Source organism: Nothoprocta perdicaria, unplaced genomic scaffold (assembly GCF_003342845.1).
Source record: "Nothoprocta perdicaria isolate Ctin4 unplaced genomic scaffold, notPer1 scaffold_172, whole genome shotgun sequence".
Taxonomy (NCBI): domain Eukaryota; kingdom Metazoa; phylum Chordata; class Aves; order Tinamiformes; family Tinamidae; genus Nothoprocta; species Nothoprocta perdicaria.
The window spans coordinates 1,580,934-1,600,314 of NW_020454894.1; the positions used below are offsets into that span (position 1 = coordinate 1,580,934).

General features: G+C 35.1%; 1 protein-coding gene across 1 annotated transcript in view; it reads right to left on the bottom strand.

The window, feature by feature from the left end:
• Positions 1-19,381, bottom strand: part of CFAP46 (cilia and flagella associated protein 46) — a 68,817-nt gene that overhangs the window by 33,562 nt on the left and 15,874 nt on the right. The window contains exons 13-27 of the mRNA XM_026036227.1: positions 19,033-19,153; positions 17,794-17,917; positions 16,919-17,049; positions 14,894-15,036; positions 14,181-14,314; positions 12,432-12,644; positions 11,104-11,317; positions 10,634-10,783; positions 9,723-9,830; positions 8,026-8,207; positions 6,702-6,833; positions 3,617-3,782; positions 1,829-1,913; positions 1,569-1,707; positions 773-956 (exon numbers count right to left, since the gene is read on the bottom strand). Of these exons, the coding sequence (XP_025892012.1) occupies positions 773-956; positions 1,569-1,707; positions 1,829-1,913; positions 3,617-3,782; positions 6,702-6,833; positions 8,026-8,207; positions 9,723-9,830; positions 10,634-10,783; positions 11,104-11,317; positions 12,432-12,644; positions 14,181-14,314; positions 14,894-15,036; positions 16,919-17,049; positions 17,794-17,917; positions 19,033-19,153 (2,226 nt within the window). The remainder of the gene's footprint in view (positions 1-772; positions 957-1,568; positions 1,708-1,828; positions 1,914-3,616; positions 3,783-6,701; positions 6,834-8,025; positions 8,208-9,722; positions 9,831-10,633; positions 10,784-11,103; positions 11,318-12,431; positions 12,645-14,180; positions 14,315-14,893; positions 15,037-16,918; positions 17,050-17,793; positions 17,918-19,032; positions 19,154-19,381) is intronic.

Here is a 19,381-nt window from a genome sequence, read left to right on the forward strand (position 1 = left end):
ATTTCGCATAGAAGTTGTACTCCTGCAGTAGCCTTTGTTGTCAAGTCTACAGAAGAGGTCTCAATCTCTTACAGTTAGCTGCCATTTCAATTAAACTACTGATACCTGATACCTTCTCAAATTTGACTGAAGCTAAACAAATATAACAATTTTTTTAAAACTGGGATGGTGGATAGGATAGAGGAATTTAGAAAGGCAAAGCAATTATTTAAATCTTACTTCTTTAGGAAAGCAGGCTTAAATCAAGGACAAAATGTGGCAATAAACAGAGCAGAATACACTTTTTGTCACACTGGCATGATATGTTCGGTCTGATTTCTGGTAGATAAGCGACCAATTTTAGTACACAATATGCTGCTTCTAAACAAGGTGTAAATTTTCATGCCTTCAAATTTTTTGTGGCTTGTACACTGTAATTTCATACCTACAACTTTAATTGTAGTGGATATTTAATGAATAATTATCTTCAGGAAATGTAAACAATTATATAATATCTTTTATTTACATAACAACCTACAGATTCTTTTTGTTTCATGTATATATATATCAGCTTCAATCTTACTGCTTTTTATTTGTATTTAAAGGAAAAAGTTCAAATTAAGAGATGAAAATTAATGTATGAATTTTTTTTAATGTACGAACATTAAATTAGTGTCCACACATATGGCCTACCAACTGGTTCCTTATATACTTTACGGCATTTGCAATCTCATAAATCACTTTTAGAAGCATAATTTTCTCAGCCTTAAAGATGTAATAAAAATTCACAAACCTGCAAAGCATCAATTGCATTTTGAAAACAGTTTAACTGTCCAGCAGTACTTCTGGAGACTGTTACCAGATGGCGCCACATTAGTGACAGATAATCTTCACTTTCATCTTTGAATTTCTGAATGTCCATCATAAAATTGTATCCCAGCCTTGCCTTCACTATAACCACATGTTTAAAAATCAGTCTAGAAGAGGAAAAAAATGCTAAAGATTAATCACATGTCTACTAGTAAAGTTACTTTGTGGGTAGGATAGATAAATTAGTTGACATCAATATAGGGCAGAGATGTAAATGTCCATAAAATAATAAAAATCTTTGCAAAAGTGCATAAATCTTTGAACTTCACTAAAACTTTATCTAAATGGTACCCTAGATTTCTATGAACAATACCATAGACAATTTAGTTTCTTTCTAACAAAAATGGCTCTGCAGCTAGGAGTATTAAATTTCCTCTTATTACTAGGAAATTCATTTTCCCTATTCCATTTTCTTATAAAAAAGTTATATAATACTTATACATTAAGGTTTAAAAGCTGAAGTTCATAAATACTGTGAACAGTTTAATGATAAGAAGCAATGTCAAAATATGTCTTTTTATGGAAAAAACGCACTTGTATTTTCAGCTTGTATTTCAACTGTTACAACTTCCAACCTGACAAAAAGGAAGCCATGGTATTATTTTAACAATGTAAAAAGAAGAAAAAATAAAAAGACAGACCTTACGACAGAAATTTGAGTTTTATATTGCTAAAGAATCACGATCCTCATTTTAATAAAAATAAGTCAATCAGCTTACAGCCTGTGTCTAGTCCGAGGCAAAACCTGAATGGCTTCATCTAGCACTTTTAGTGCTCTCTCCCAATCAGCTCTATCAGCGTGTATGTGAAATAGCAATCCATATAAAGAGGTTCGCAGTGTCAGATCTTCCTCAGCACCTTTGAAGTGTATTCAAATGATAAATGATTTATTAATATACTTATTAATATAAAATTCAGTTGCATCACAAAATACTGTGGCCGAAAGAGGTTTTTATAAACAAATCAAAGAAGTACATGCCTGGGAGAAAGTGTCCAAGTGGTAATTCATTACTTTGAAAATCCTTAGTAAGCCACTGATGCAAAGGCAACATATCATTCTTTTCCTAAAAAGACAAAGAAAATTGTCCTTTATATTTTTGTTAGAGTATGTGTCTAAGCATTGCCATGCTGTTTTTCTTTAAGACTAACTCATAGATTTAATAACCTAGTAATATGAACTATTAACCTTGAACTGAATATGAACACTTCACCTTATTACTTAAATATCTATTTGTGCAGAAAATGAAAACTACAACTGTTCCTCAAGATTGTGTTCTATAATATGCAACCAGAACAGCAACAATCAGACTCAGTAGTGTTCACACAGTATTCCTACCCCGATTAAATAGCATGAGACAATAAAATACTGTATCGTACAGCCACGGAACAGCTGAGGCCAGCAGGACCTCCGCTTACCCTGGAACGCTAGCCTAAAGCAACTCTTCATAAAGCTGAGGCCCCTGCACATTCAGGAAGAAGAAATATGGCAGCATTTGTCGACTCCTTGTAAGGCTGAGAGGCGCCTATACACTCAGCAGGAATAAACAGCATTTTACCAGGGACAAGCAATGTGCTCCATTTAGTTGATTGTTAATAAGAATTGTTAATTAATAAGCCTATTCTCTATAACAATCACACCAGTTATTTTATCACAAAGATCTTGTAACTAAGAAAACAGTTAATTTTAACTATTAATGAGCTAGCAGTACAGATTGTGCTTTTGGGTGCAGAGCGTACTCACCAATTTTGTCTACTAATGCCTTTGAATCAAGCAGACTAATTACCATCTCTGATTGCTAGTGATTTACACTTGGCTTAAGAGGAAAGTAAAATTAAGTTTTTCTTCTTATACCACTTTGCTAGATGATCTCAGATTCACACCTAGATGTCACATTGGGATCTCTGAACTTGAATGCAAAATTTACTCCTAAACTTTTAAGGCCTGATTCTATGTCCATTGCAACATATGAAATGCTCTGATAAGCTTCAGTGACAGGCTAAACCTAGAGAGAAATGTATCAACTCCAGGGAATTTTGTAGAAAGAAAACAAAAAGCTCTAAATGTACATGGATGTTTCAGTGTGCAGAAGAAATTTGATGTGACCAGATCTGTTATCTGTTACATATCACCTTACCACACACTTAAACACTGCATATTATTTTAAGAGGAAATAGCTTCCTTCAGTCTACATATGCTGTTCATAAAGGAAATCTGCAAATATATAATTTTATCAACACCCAGCAGTTTTTGAATTATAATTCTTCCTACTACCTTAGTGTCAAATATGCTATTAAGATTGTCTTTATATATATATATATATATATATATATATATATATATTTTCCAGTTAGAAATGAAAACAGAATCTGCAGTTGACAGAAGCAGTAATCTAGTGGCAAGTTTTTTGTTTTTTTAAGGTCTATTATCATCCTCCATGGAAATGATAGAATTTTTTTTTCTGGATTTTCTGAATTTTCTAAATATTTTCCTTTGAAAGCTTCACAAAGTGAGACACTATTAAAACAAAAAAACAACTCCAAGCCTGACAGTGGCCTTAACCAGAAAAATAGTAAAATGGAGAAAGAATATGTGATTGCCTGTAGGAATATAGATGTGTTATATGAATGCAGGTAAGAAAACTTTCTTCCCTCTTAGGAAAGGTAACTCTAAAGAAGGTACCCATGGTCTCAAAGCAAAGCAAAATTTTTACAGTCAATATCAGTCCCTAAATACAAGCATAACTAAAAATAGTTTATTTACTCTTACCTGTTTATTTTTAGATTCTGCTTTAATTATATGCTTGAGAATTACTTCAGTAGGTTCTTTAAGCTGTTCTCTGTCATATGGAGAACCTATCAAAGGTAAGCATGTATTCCAAAACTGTCTAGCTGCAAACATTACAAGGGAATAATTTCCTGCTTCACCTGCATATCTGAAGAAAAGAAAGTACATTTTAATGGAGGAAAAACTCACATTCTAACCAAAATAAGAACTTTTCTGCTACAACAAAATCTGTAGTTTAGAGAGAACTGAGAGCACTAACTTTGACCTCTTTAGGGACCTACTTGGACGGATCCCCTGCGCCAGGGCCCTAGAAAGAAAGGTCCAGGAGAGTTGGCACCACTTGTCCAAGCTTAGGATCGCACTTGGGAAGAATATAGGAACACTGTCAGAAAAGGCAGAGAGGGGTGGAGGAAGGCCAAGGCCCATCTGGAATGAAATTTAGCAAAAAATGTCAGAGACAACAGGAGGGGTTTTTAAAATTCATCAGCAGCAAGAAGATTCGGGAAAATGCTCTGCTGAATGCGGAGGATGCCTTGGTGACGGAGGATGCAGAGAAGGCAGAGATACTAAACGCTTTCTTTGCTTCAGTCTTTACTGCTAAGGCTGGTCCTCATGAACTACAGAGTCTGGAGACCATACAGAAAAACTGAGAGGAGGAAGAATTCCCCCTGGTTGAAGAGGGTAGGGTTAGAAATTATTTGGGCAAACTAGATACTCATAAATATACGGTGCCTGATGGGATACGCTCAAGAGTGCTGAAAGAACTGGTGGGGGTTATTGCTCAGCTGCTCTCCATCATCTTCAAGAGATCATGGAGAGCGGGGGAGGTGTTGGAGGACTGGAAGAAACCAATGTCACTCCACTCTTCAAAAAGGACAAGAAGGACCCCGGAAACTACAGGCTGGTTAGCCTCACCTCCACCTCTGGTGATAGAATAGCTCATCCTGGAGATCATCCTTAGGTATGTCAAGGAAAAGAAGGTAATTAAGACTTGTCAGCACAGATTCACCAAGAGAAAGTCATGTTTGATGAACCTGATGGCCTTCTATGATGGGATGACTGGCCAGCTGGACGAGGGGAGAGCCGTGGATGTTGCCTACCTTGACTTCAGCAAGGCTTTCGACACTGCCTCCCATAACATTCTCATAGGAAAGCTCTGTGGACTGGGCACATAGGAGAGTGGGGACTGGGCAGGTGGACAGTGAGGTGGATTATGAACTGCTTGGCTCAGAGGGTGGTTAAAAATAGGGCCAAGTCTAGTTGGAGGCCTGTGGCCAGTGGTGTCCCCCAGGGATCAGTACTGGACCCCATGCTGTTCAACTTGCTCACCAATGACTTGGACAAAGAGTGCACCCTGAACAAGTTTACAGACAATACCAAGCTGGGTAGAGTGGACGACACTCCAGAAGGCTGTGCTGCCATTCAGGGGAACCTGGACAGGATGGAGAGTTGGGTAGAGATGAATTTCATGTGGTTCCATAAGGACCAGTGCAGGGTCCTGCACCTGGGGAGGAATAAGCCCAGGCACCAGGACAAAGGGTGACCTTCTGGAGAGAACCTCCACAGAGAAGGCCCTGGGCATCCTGGTGGACAACAGACTGAGCATGAGTCAGCAGTGCCCTCGTGGCCAAGAAGGCCAATGGGCTCCTGGCTGCATGAGGAGGATGTTGCCAGCAGGACAAGAGAGTGGATCCTGCCCCTCTGCTCAGCTCTCTGGAGGCTGTACCTGGAGTACTGGGTGCAGTTCCAGGCTCCCCAGGACAACAGGGATGTGGAGCTTCTAGAGAGGGCCCAGTGAAGAGCGGCGAAGATGATGAAGGGACAGCAGCATCTATCTTATGAGGAAAGACTAAGTGAGCTGGGCCTGTTTAGCTTGGAGAAGGCTGAGAGGGGATATGATTAACATGTATAAGCACATGAAGGGAGAATGTAGGGAGGAAGGGGCCAAGCTCTACTCAGTGGCGGCCAGTGACAGGACAAGGGCAATGGGTATAAGTTAAAACACAGGCAGTTCCATCCCCATGCGAGGAGGAACTTCTTTACTGTGAAGGTGACAGAGTCCTGGAACAGGCTGCCCAGAGAGGTTGTGGAGTCTCCTTCTTCGGAGGTCTTCAAAATCCACCTGGATGCAACCAGGTGCCCCATGCTCTGAGTGTCCCTGCTGGAGCAGGGAGTTGGACTATATGATCTCTAGAGGTCCCTTGCAACCTTAATCATTCTGTAAGTCTGTGATTCTGTGATCACCATATGCTTCCACCATTGAGAGATGATCCTATGAGCTAACTGTAAAATTTTTATATTATTTTTATATATAGAACACTATTCAGCAAAAGGAGCAATAATTTTGTATCATATTGATGTTTTTACTGTATTCCCATGCAACATAAGACTCCTCATTATAAAAAGTAGCAGAAATCTACTTGAGTGTTTTTTCACTGGTATAATCTTCTTTGTTTGAATTCCTATTATGTTAGTTTCTCACTATAAAAAAAAACAAGCAAATAAAAAATCTTAGCATGCTATGGGTAGCATACAGTACAAAGTTAGAGTGGTTTGTCCTGGGAAGTGGTGGCTTCAGGCCAACCTGAGGAGAAGGTTATTTAGAAGATACAGTCAGGCTCATCAGAGTGGTGGACAGTGGGAAGAGGAGAGCAAAGAGCATAAACTGAAACAGAAAGATTCGGACTGAATGTAAGGAGAAACCTTTTCGTCATGACGACAGCTGAGCAGCGGAGCAGGTTAATCAAAAAATGTTGTGTAATCTCCACCCTTGCAGGTTTTCTGGCTCTGCTTGGAGTAGGAGGTTGGACTAGAGACCTCTTGAGGTCTCCTCCAACCTGGGATATCCTATAATTCTACAATGCACAAATGTCAGGTACATAGAAGACATGGTACTTCATGATCTTACTAAACTCTAAAATTCTGTCAAAACCGTTGTTAGGTATTTCAATTTACAAATATTTTTATCAATCTCAAGAGAGAAGAATATGCTGATCTGGTGCCAAAATCAGTAAGTCAAAAATTAATTGCATTTTATATTAGTCCACTTTTTCAATAAAAAACATACCTGGCGCTCTGAACAAAGGCTTTTGATGCTGCTACACGCAGATGTTTTTTCCCAGACAGATTTGCCATTATATTCTTCCCCTGTATACAGGCAGCAGTACTTAACATTTCCTGTCTCAGAGCATTTTCAGGCCTGAATAAAAGCAAATAGTTCAAGACTAGTCTTACAGAATAAGATCACACCAGTTCCTATCAACAGTGCTTTCATTTTGTTACTATCTTGATGTCCTCACCTTTTTTACATGCAAGGGCTTTCACATGCTTTTCTATTAAAAACAGAATATATTGAAAAATTGAACATTATGAGAGCAGATATCAGAAATAAAATTTATTCTGAACGGTAACAAAAATAACTGTGCAGTCTGATGATAAAACAAACTATTCATATTTAATTAAGAGAGAAAATAGATTTGAGGTTTCTCACCACTATACACCACTGTACAGCAAACAAAATACTAACCCAAAGTCCAAAATACACATCAAGCATTTAAAACTATAAATATGGAAACTTAGATATAATTCCTGGTATATATCTTGACATAATTCTTGGCCTGTCTTGTGCCTGAGAAAAATATGAACAAGACTTTAGAGAAATTGACTTGAATTGTGCTGTAAATGTAGAAGTGGAGACTACAGATGTCAATAACAGGAAAGTGATAATCCATAAAACAAAATTCCATTTTGGTATATTCGCATAAGGCTGATTTTTTAAGAAAATAGGTAACACTAATTTCAAAAAATAAAAGTCTTGGTTACAGTGTAAAACCATGAAAAGACCTCAACTGTAGACATTGGTGAAGAAAAAGAAAAGAACTTCTTTGGAGAACTCGTGTTTCCCAACTTCTCATTTCTAGTTGGTGAGAACTACTCGGCAGTTACGGCTGTGAGCACCAGAGGGCTGCAGAGCTCCACGCAGAACTAAACAACGAGCCAATTCAAAGCCTCCACGTCCTTGTCCTTTATCTGCCCCTTACAGTAATAAGATTGAGAAAGTTTGTCTTTCATTTCTCCATGAGTACTTCATGTGTCAAAGAACAAAATGTTATCATTCAGTATTTCGTAGATTGCTAGATATTCAGCAAACATTTTCTCTAGTTTTGCAATGCTCAAAGTATGAACTTCATTTGTAAGTATCTTATTTAGGAGAAAATTTGATTCTACATGTTTTTCCCCACACAGTGAAAAACTGGAGCTGACATTTTTTCAGGGAGGGACAGAAAAATAAATACTAAATTATATTCAAAATTCTGCCTTTACCCCATATATTCATTATTCAAACTCAGTTCAAATATGCCGTATCATCACATAAAATTCAATATACTTACACTTCGCATTTCTCAGTATCGTTATTGAAGCAAAAGTTATCAGCTGATTGCAAGATCCTTTGGGAACAAGTCATCACTATTTCATATTCATGTGATACATATGCAAAATGCGTAAGTCGTGTCAGTGTCTGTAATTCCACAAACGAATCTGACCAGCTAGAGTCCAACGCCAATTTCACTAACTGTAAAAAAATTTTAAAAATATTATCATGCTTTTATCGTAGTCTTTTTCATACCAGCTTATTCAGTATACATTCAGATTACTGTAGGATTATAAAAGTTAAGTGAATAATGTGTCACATTTATTTATAACATGTACATACATAAATACTTAAAGCTGTACTTTCACACAAACATGGAACATGGAACATGTACACCGTAGTACACAGTAGTAAAGTAGAAAATGAAACATTGAGAAGTGTAACAAAATAGACAGTGGTCCGAGAATCATCTCTGACCCTGTGGTGTTATGATTGTAATGTAAAACCAGATACAAATGTGTGTGGCTTTTTGACCAGCACTGTCTGTCAGGGATCACTGTATGTTCGCAGTTCTCTTCTCCTGATGGTCAGAGGGGAACAGGACTTTCGCAGTTCAAAACCCTTTGTAGTTAAGCCAAAGGCCAGAAAGAGAGACAGAACTGGCTCCACAATCACAACTTTGTTTTAAGGATCTATAGTTTCATTACAGTACCTAAATGTGTTGCAAGCTTTTGTATGTGTCAGTCGGAAAGAACCACATTCTGAATGAATGGGAATTGTTGATGAATTGGGCAAAAGAGAATATTATAGCATAGCTCTTCCAAACTAAGTCACTGCACAAATAGTTAAAGCAAGATCATAATGTTTGGTAGAAATATACAGATCAAGTGAAATTAGATACCTAAAGGTTTACAAGGAACCAGACCCTCGTCTTTAGGGAGGAGGTTTTCTACAGAAGTTTTAGATCATTTTGTCAGATTCCTAGTTGACTGATGGAGAAATATGTCTCAGCCCTTTAAGAAAACTCTTTAAAGTAGAAAGTATAAATGATAAATATGGTAAAGAAACAGGCAAAACTGCAAAGGGAACTCTGACACAACTCACTACTTTGAAAATACAGAGTACAAATCTTTCTTACATCCCTTTTATTCTTTTTAAAGAGACTGGTAATCGGTGGGGCCTCAGGGCAAGTTTGGCAATATTCAGCATGAGCAATAATGGAAGACGGATCCAAAGCACCTTAAGAACCGATGTTAAGAATGTAATTTCACTTTGTGTGAAATCTACTTAATTTTTTTAATAGCCACCATTTTCAGTTGTGTTCTACCTTTCAACTTCCAGAGATAAGTTCACTGTAACATTAAGGTCTGTGTTGAAATTCTGAGCACTTTCAATACAAATCCTAAGATAAGGCTTTATCTTCTGCACAAAAACAAAGGATCGTAAATACAGAACAATTTAGAATGCACCTGCCCCCTGAGAGCATAATCAGTTGTGGTAATACAATAATGGTATGCTATCTGTTTTATGGATAAATGCAAGTATTCCATCACAAAAACCTTTCATTAAACTTCTTGGAATGTTTAAAATAATAATTAAAAAAATGATGTACAAAAGGTTTCACAATGAATTATTTTTGTCTCCATCAGAAACTGAGACTAAAATCACTTTTATACTGTGCACTTTCTTAAAACTCCATAGTAATATAAAACTAACCTGAGATAAGCTAGGAAGAGTGAAATCCATGAGACCCAAGTTGTTACATGAATACATCTCTAGACCAATAAGAACTCTGGTGATAGGATTTTCTGCTTCATCATTATTCTGAATGGTAAGAGAAATTTCACATTTAGAGTTGTTTTTTTTTCAAGTAGAATATTATGAAAGACATTAAATGAAATGACAAAGTATCTACAATTGGAAACCTCAATTCTTGTTAAGTAAGTCTACTGCTCTTTATTGTGCTATTAAATGGCAAATTTGCTTTTGTGTGTTCTCTTTTACTAACATTGGGAAACTTCCAACTACTACTTTTTCAATATAGAAAAGCATATGAGCAACACAATGAATATAAATTCCATATATCCCTGAGAAATACTAATTTTACTTGACATGTTTAGAATAAAAAGGTAGGGATAAAATAGTGATTTTCAACTTACTAATTTCATATTCTATATATATCTATATCAGCCTTTAATGTGGATTCAATATATGTACCCAGATATGGGGGGGGGGGGGGGGGTGTATATACACACACACACACACACATATATATAAAGGGTTCATATTAAAGGTTGATATATGCTGATTTATATCAGGTGTTTTAAGGTAGCCAATTCATAAAACAACTTTGTTATACAATCTTAATATGGCAAACATCACTGTATTTATTCTAGGTAACTAAAAACAGAAAGCAGAATGAAGAAGACCTACTGTCATGTGTGATGTGAAAATTTGTTGCATTTAGTAGCGATTTGTGTGAACACTCCCAACATTTTTTCCTTATTGTATTCAAATATATGCAGAAAATACACATAGATAACTATTACTGAACAAACTTATGAATGTAATTAGATTTTTTTCAGAGAGAAGTTTCAATATTAAACAAGATTACATAGAAATAATACCTCCTCCTCAGCCACAACTTTAAGCCCAATCTGCTGATGATGCAACTGTTTTGCTTTCACCCATGTAGCAATGATCTGTTGTCGTACAGAAATAGGTACCGTTTCAGTAGGCACAGTTCTGGCTATCAAATTTAGGGCAAATTCACAAATCTGAACACCAAGAAGAAAATAAGATTGAAACACAGAATAATGTGCACAGATTTTGTATAGAACATATACTGTTACCGTGAATGAATCTCTACGCTTAACAACATCTCTGTAACCAGCACAGCAAAAAAAACTTGCAATATTCCAGCTAGTAAGGAACTTCAGTATGGTTTCAGGAAATAGCTGGGATTGAACTATAAAAGAAGACAGCTTGGTTTTCTTGCCAGAATTTCTAGACTGTAAATTTATATGCAGTGCAATAAATAAATGACTGCAGACCAAAAAAAAAAAAAAAAAAGACTGCAATAACAAGGACTTTGTACCTCAATGGCTGCTTTAATATCAGGAAGTCCACTGGGATCTACTGACAAAAGCTGGATGAAACTTGCTTTCTCGGGCCCCTTTGTCACGGCTCTTCTATTTTTGTCTGTTGTTGCATCTGTCTTTTTCTTCTCAACAAGTTTTGGTTTTGGAATCCAACAAAGAATTAAGCCCCGAGCCAAAGCATTACATAACATCAGTAAAATTACAGTACTTCTGAAAAAGGAAAAAAATAAAATAGAAGTGTAGAGTGTATCACACCAAGAGAAGAGAAGTCATTAGTGATACTTTAAAATCTAGATCTTTTTTAGAAAGAGGAGTTATGCATGTTACAAAAATATCCCATTGGAGAAGCATGTTACAAAACTATCCCATTGGAGAAGTACTTAAAATGACTTAAAATAGTCCAAAAAACTATTCTTAACTATGTAAGCAATGGACAATTTTCAAAATTTGGTTTTATAGTGAGTCAGTACGCAGAAAGTAAAGGCTATTTCATAATAATCTAAACCAAACCCTTCATTTTTTAATTTGTAAAAGTATATTATTTTCTATGAGAATTAAGTCCGGAGCTGGAATTATCACAAATTTCTTCTGGGGAAGCAAAAACCAAATCACGATTGAGAGATTACTGCTGACTCTATTACATGCAAGTATAAATACCAGAATTAATAACTATTACTAGTCTACATCCTTGCACAAACTGCACTCTAGTCTTTGTTCTACAATACTGTTAAAACTTTTTACTGCTGCTCCTCACAACTTCTTAGTGAAGTCACTGTCAATCACTCTCCCATTGCAGCCATTGCAGAACAGGATTTTGCTAAAGCACTGGAAAATCTGTAGTCCCATTTTCATGAGCACCCTCTCCTAATTTTCTTCTCTCTCCCCTTTTAGATTTCAGAACAAGTTACTAACTTACTCTGAATAGGAATATCTAAACAATATATTGTAAACTTTATAGGAACACACAATAAAAGTAAATACTTTTCAAATGCTTTCAAGCTATCCTGCAAACAGTGAATGTGAAAGGAATTTTTCCTCATTCTTTTTGACAAGGTCAAGAAAGCACTACTTCACAAGTCTTAGTCTAAAATTAATATGGCTTATAATGAATAGAAAGAAGGGTTTAAGCCTTCATTTTCAAACCTCAAGACAGAGTTGATTTTCTGAAATATTCCACATACAAAACCCTACTTCTAATAAAAGACAGAAACAACATGCATTCAACAGTAGAGTGATTTACTGCATTTTTTAGAGTATTTTTGAAATTCATATCTTTGTTTCAAGGGGGAAAAAAACATATTCATAAGCAAACTTATCTATTTACCCATTGTGTCCAACATTCTTTATTGCTCTAAGAAGAGTCTGCAGATGCTCAATAATCTCCCTCTGTCTTCCTGCAGTAATAAGATGTTTATTGTAGTTTAAGACATAGACAACGGCATTGTGAACAATCCAGGCTTCATTTATCTCTTCTCCTATTTCGGCCGCACGTTGAAAATTTTCCATAGTGTACTGAGATAAGGAGTCGATCCATGAACTATAAAATTAATATGAACATATTACTCCAAAATTTCAACACTAAAATAGACGCATCAAAAAAGTATATATGCAAGAGTATCTCAATAAGGAAAAAAAATGTTTTGGGGAATTATTTTTGGGTTGCCTTTATTAGATCTTTGTCTGTTGAAATATTTTACCTAAATGGGGAGGATGAATCAGGAAAGGAATTACTAAAATGATTAGTCTCTAATACTCCAGTACTATTAGCTTTGAAAACTAGTAGTTATATTCTAAATTTCATGATTGTAATCTAAGTTTTAACTGGATGCAGATATAAGTAAGGCATTCCTTTCAGATGTTTAGGAACTGTTTTCTTCACTTAACAAATGCATGCCTTCTTACACTCAAGTGCCTGTTCTAAATGTTCTGAAACACTACATTAATATTTTTATAGGAAATAACATGTTTTTATAGCCTATGCAATAGCATTCTTTTGTGCATACATCATTTTTTCAGATATTACCTGCACCCATCATTTAGAAAAAAAATACTAAAAATAGAATCTTGAATGACAAGTCATGGTAAAGTCATGAAACCAAGAAAACAAAGTGAAGCAGAGTACTACTGTACAACTGTACAATATGTAGTGATATAGACAAAAATGCTTTTTTTCCCTATAGATTTTTAATTTGACAAGAAAGACGGTGGCACAACAAGCAAACTGTGTGAGCTGGGAACAGAATCCTCATCTTGTATATTCCTTGGTTCTGACCAGTTTATACTTTTTTCTGGTTTACTCAACATTTGCAAGTAAATGATGAGAGAAAACATATTTAGTCATCAATAATGTACAGCAAATACAGAGAATACGCAGTTAACTTTATTTCACAGCTTAGGCAAACATTAATGCTGACATCCTGCTATTTCAGGCCATGATGACCACTACAACAGTAAGAGAAATATTAATATCAACATAAACAGAAAAGAGTTTAAGCATCATCTTTAGAAGTCTCTCCCCCTTTTCTTTAACAACAAATAATATTGTGAAAATAGAAAAAGGAAAGGTGCTATAGTTTACTCTCCCTTATTCATTCCTTTTCATTGGAAGGAACAAAACAGTTTTGCAAACATAACTAATTAATTGCATGTTTATTCAGGTGCTCAAACATCACTAAAGTTTTAGGAGCTACCAAGAAACATGTATTTTGGATAAAAATGCAATTTATATATCTTTTTTTTCATAAAGAATTTCATTGTTCAATTGTCAATATAATAAAGATTTCTTAGTTTTTAAGGTTGGGATATTTGCTTCTCATTACAGAGGAATAAATGTTGAATGATAAAACACATGCTCTAGAATCAAAGTAAATTAAAGAAAATTCACTTCCAAAGATTTTAGATTCTCCTCTGGAAACCACCTTTCCTACCTAAAACATAGACCAAGTAATGATAAGGAACTTCACTGAAAAGAAATAACTTTAGAAACTATCATATATGTGCAATTATAAAACACACTGCAAAAATTCCTAGATAAAATAAAATAGGTACTTGTATTGTACCTAAATAAAAATACCTGTATATTTTCCATTCTGGATCACCTTCAGAAAGACATGCAACATATCCTGCAGGATGCTGACTTGTATCTTCTGGAGGTACAGCAGGATCATTCAGTTCAATCCCCTGCAGTCTTAATAAATGAACTGTTGCCTAGAAAGATAAGGAGAATATATTTTCTACACAGTTTATCATTCTGAAAATAGATTTAGCCTTAGGATTTGTGTCAGGATATCTTCAAGGAAGGAAAAAAATGCATTTTTTTTCCTGATTTGGTGGGGGAATACAAAACCTGCTCTGAGAAATGTAAGATAGTTCATAACTTTCCAGTTCTTTACTATTAATTTTATTAAATAAACTACTCCATTAGAAAAAATAGCTTTAAAAAAACCCTTTTATATTACTGAAACTTTAAGGCTTCAGAAATACAATAGCAGATATGAAAGGTTTAGAGAAATATCCTTCATTAAAAAAAAAACTAAGCTAATCACTAAAAATATAAACTATGTATGTAGTTAGCTTTTTGGAGTAATTTTTTGAAGCTGCTTCATGAAACTTATTTTTTCATTTAGTTCTCAAAGAGATAGGAAATAATTAATAAGGTAATAGAATTTTGAATTTGGTTAACATGAATAAGATGAATATAGCTAGAACTGTGCATAACACTACTAAATTTAACTAACATAAAATGAAATTGAACAAATATGAATGACAGCTGTGCATTTTGTTTACCTCTGCATTAATGAATCTTATTTCTGCTAACACTTTGAGTATATCTCTTTCAGAAGAGAAAGATTTAGCAGGTAGTAATGATTCCCCTGTCAAGCTGCCACCTTTTTCACCATCCATAACTATACTAGCTTTCTTCTTCTGTGCTTTGGAAAAAAAAAAAAAAAAAAGTTCAATTAATACCATTAATATTAGTATGCAAAAATGAAAATAAAATACCTTAATTTTAAAATTAAAAAGTCTTTATATAGCCATAGGTCCACAATACAAAGTTCATGAATAGAGATTTTAAATTACTACTTTTTTTTTAAGTTATTGGAATTTATTGCACTCAAAACACCTTGAAACACGTTCTCTGTTAATAACACTTTGGTTAGCCGTGATTTTATCTCTGCTTTTGTTTATATTTATTATTTAAACTCCAGTATTTGTAGCAAATAACTTGCTGAAGTCACAGTTTTCATGCAAAAATTGAATTAATATGAATATAGTAACATTCTCTAATTCAACTTCTAATGGAAGTGGGGCGATCTATGCAGTGACAGAGACTAAAATCTCAATGTGCTTAAATCATATATGGAGTAGACTTTCTGGCATATAATCAGTAATAAAGAGAAATGTATCCTCACTTCATTTAAATAACAGAAAGGAGCAAGATTATTTTAATTGAAATATTAAGAAAAAAAAAACCACAACAACAACAACACCCCCCCACACACACACACAATAAAACTTGTCAGAGTGTTTTTTTTTGGCCAATAGCAGGTACTTGATTTCTAGTGAAGTTCTATCATTGAAAACATGAACCAACTTCAGCAACCTTCTGGCAGGTTTTGTTTAGACATCTGAACAACCTCTGATTATTTGTGAAAAGTGTCCCTTGATCTCCTGTTTATTCAATTTAGACTAACACAGATAAAATTATAAAGCTCTATAAACATTCAGAGAATAAGAAGATTAGAAATCCCTGAAAGAGAGTGGGTAAATTTATGTCCTACTTCAAGAGAAACTTGGAAACAGTCCAAAGAAAAAACCTGGAATAAGTTCAAATAGCATTAACCTAATTAAAAAAGAAATGACAAAAAGATATTTACTAGGATTTCATCTATTCTTCGAGGTTAGTTAACAACAGTCAGGAAAGCAGGCTTCATCAAATGTATAAAAGCCAGCAAGCAACTAATGATTTGAAAGCGCTCCTTCCCTCAGTTGAGCATCCTTTGTTAACATGTGTGGTAGTTCTGTAGCAGACCAAGGATCTCTTATATCTTGAAGGAACCATTAATGAGGGAAAGATGATATAGAATTTAACAAGCGAGACTCAGAAGAAATGAAAGATAATCCATTTTCCTTCAGCTCCATCAGGTAACTAAGTATGACAGAGAGTTGTAATATAGACCAGCAGAGAATTAATTTCTTAGCAAGGTAGGTACACTTCATAAATAAGTACTTTTCTCTAATGCTGGTAGAAATGTTTCTTAGGTAAAGTAGGGTTTGCACTGAAAAATGCAATGTAAGTTTTTTCCATGTATGCCCACTGCAGCGAGGACCAACAGCCTAAGGAAATTGTGGGAATGGTAGAGAAGAAAAAAAAAAAAAAAAAAAAAAGAATGAGGATAGAAGACAGGATATAGACAATTGAAGAACAAAAGCAGGGGGGTTGTACTAGATGATCTCCAGCAGTCCCTTCCAACCTCAACCATTCTGTGACTCTGTGATACTCTTCCTTTCTCATCTTTTCACATTAACTAGATCTTCCTTTCCAAACTCTCCTAAATCATCAATAGCACAGGTCTCAAGTTTAGGTCTTGACAGCATCAGCTGATAATATTTCCATTGAATATTGATAACTCCAAATCTCCTTCTTAAGTTTAAAGGCACTCTGAAAGTAGCCTAATCTAAAAGAATAAATAAAATTGTGTGTTACATCAGCTGGAATACCATATTAACACTTTGGCTGATTCTTTCAATAAGTCTAATAGAGGAGAAAAAAATTCCCTTTAGAACATTCAGATTAATTTGGACACTTACTTTTTTTCAGTTTTGTTACCTTCCTATACAAAGTATCATCATACAGGAGACAAAATCTGCATGCGGTGCGGCAGACATCCCATACTCCTTGTTTTCGTGCAACTTTTGCCAAATCTGCCCAAAGTCTAATCCTATCAAAGAAACAGTATACATAAAACTATTTAAGATATTTTATAAGAAGAATTATTGTCGATATCTTAGGATATGTTAAAAATATGTCAGTTATGATGTCAATTATGATGGCTAATATAAACAACACGTTAAAACTAATAAAATTAATTACACAGAGTTAATAAAGGTAAGAAATTTTATCAGTAGCACAGCAATTAAGCAAACCGCTGCCCGGCTTTCCATTAAAGCACAGAAGGAATACAGTCATTAATTACTCTATTGATTTTAAATCAAGTTCTTTTGGCTTATGTTATGCTGAATAATAACTATACTGGAATTTCTAAACTTGTTTGGGGCATAGCACTATCTATCTGTTCTTCCTACAATTGATTTTTATGCTTCTCAGTATGGACCAAAAAGGATGAGTTTGTTCTCAAAAGAGATAAAACATACAGTGTTTCAGTTGCATACCAAGTTAATCAGCATTCCAGACTGAATTCACCAGTTCTTCCATATATTGGTTTCAACAGAATAGATGAGTTTATGTATGTATGTGTGTGAGAGAAAGAGAAGAAAAATAAAATAAGAATATGATTATACTTTTTATGTGAATTTAATGGAAGCATTCAGACACAGAGCTACATGCCTGCTTAAATGATTTGCCAGGCCTGACTGAAGCCTCTTATAAATTATGACCTTAAAAGCTGTAGGAAGAACAGTTACTTTACACGTTTCTAAACGACGAGACATTTATTTTCTATTACCTATCTTTGTCATTTTCATTTCCCAAGCGCTTCAAATGTCCATCAACTTTCTCCACACTTTTAATATGATGTTGTGCCTTTGCACTGAGGTAGCTTATTTGACTCCTACTTTTACCTGAGAAAACTTAGGAAAGACAAAAAGAAGTCAAGGCAATTTTGAAATATTATAGCTGCAAAGCCACATGAAGGGAATGCATTTGGATTCTTAACTGCTTTCCAAACCACTTGAATCACAGTTCTTTTTTTGGTCCTTTAAGCTTTCCCCAAAACAGATAAACAGGAAAAAAAAAACCCACATCTAACTCTATTCTGCTTTTCTGTATTTTCAAACTGTCATATGCAGAAACTCATTTATGTCTGTGGTCCCAAAACATCTCAAGTACCACTTTTCTGGAAAGACATGCACTGCTCTAATCCAGTCCCCATCAACAGGAGATGGATATAGTAACAATCAAAGTCAACATTCTCACTGCATTTTAAGAACACTAAAACATTCAAATTGCCGCATAAAGAACGTCAATAATCCATGGTTTAGAAAGTAAAATGTGAATTCTTAATTAAATCTCTGTGCACAATCCACAAGGAATAAACAAATTAGAACATAAAGGCAAGCACAATATATAAAGAACACTAAGCGTAGTATATAATTAACAGAGCATATTATGAGGTGAAACTTACAAAAAAACATTTAACAAGGGCAGTGGGTAAGAACATCTTCAGGAGTTGCACAAAGAGAAAAAAACTACAGCACCTAGTGTGGAGTATTGTGTGTTGTTCTGGGCTCTCCCGCACAAGAGGGTCATGGAACTACTGGACAGAGGGCAGTGTAAGGCTATGAAGATGATGAGAAGACTGCAACACCCCTCTTTTGAGAAGAGGCTGAGGGAGCTGGGCCTGTTTAGCCTGAAGAAGAGAAGACTGAGGTGGATATTATCAATGTGTACAAATACCTTAAGGGAGAGCTTAATCATTGTGATTTTGTGACACGCTATCTAACTCAGCTGAGTTCAAAGGGGAAAATAAAATCATTTCCTCTTACAGTATCATGGTATAAATCTCAGCCCCCTAGTTAAGTCAGTAGGAAGTTTGCCATAGCATTTAGAACTGTCACTCAACATGGTACTATAATCTCTACATTCTCTCCTCTACAATCTCCATTGGCTTTCATGACCCATTTCCAGGACTGGGCACAGCAATCACAGGCAGGTGTTATACTCTTTAGCCACACACATACATTACCTTTAGCTTCATTTTCGCTATCCAGGACTATCTGAAATGAATCAGGGGCTAGTGCAAGACCTGCATTTACCAGAAGGGACCTCTTTTTCCTCACAATATCCTTCTGCTTTCCTTTTTTAGCCTGTGTAAAGAAAAGAGCTAATTCTTCCAGGTACCTTCAGACCTATTACAGTAGTATCTACATTTTTACTAGACTGCTATTTATAATACTATTTACTAATTTACTCCCATTTACTAATTATGAACAAAACGTATATCATAGAATTTGGTACTTTTTCTTTTACATATCATTCTTCAGTATTATTGTTGTTAAAAGGGACCATAAAACTGTAGACAAATTATATTTATT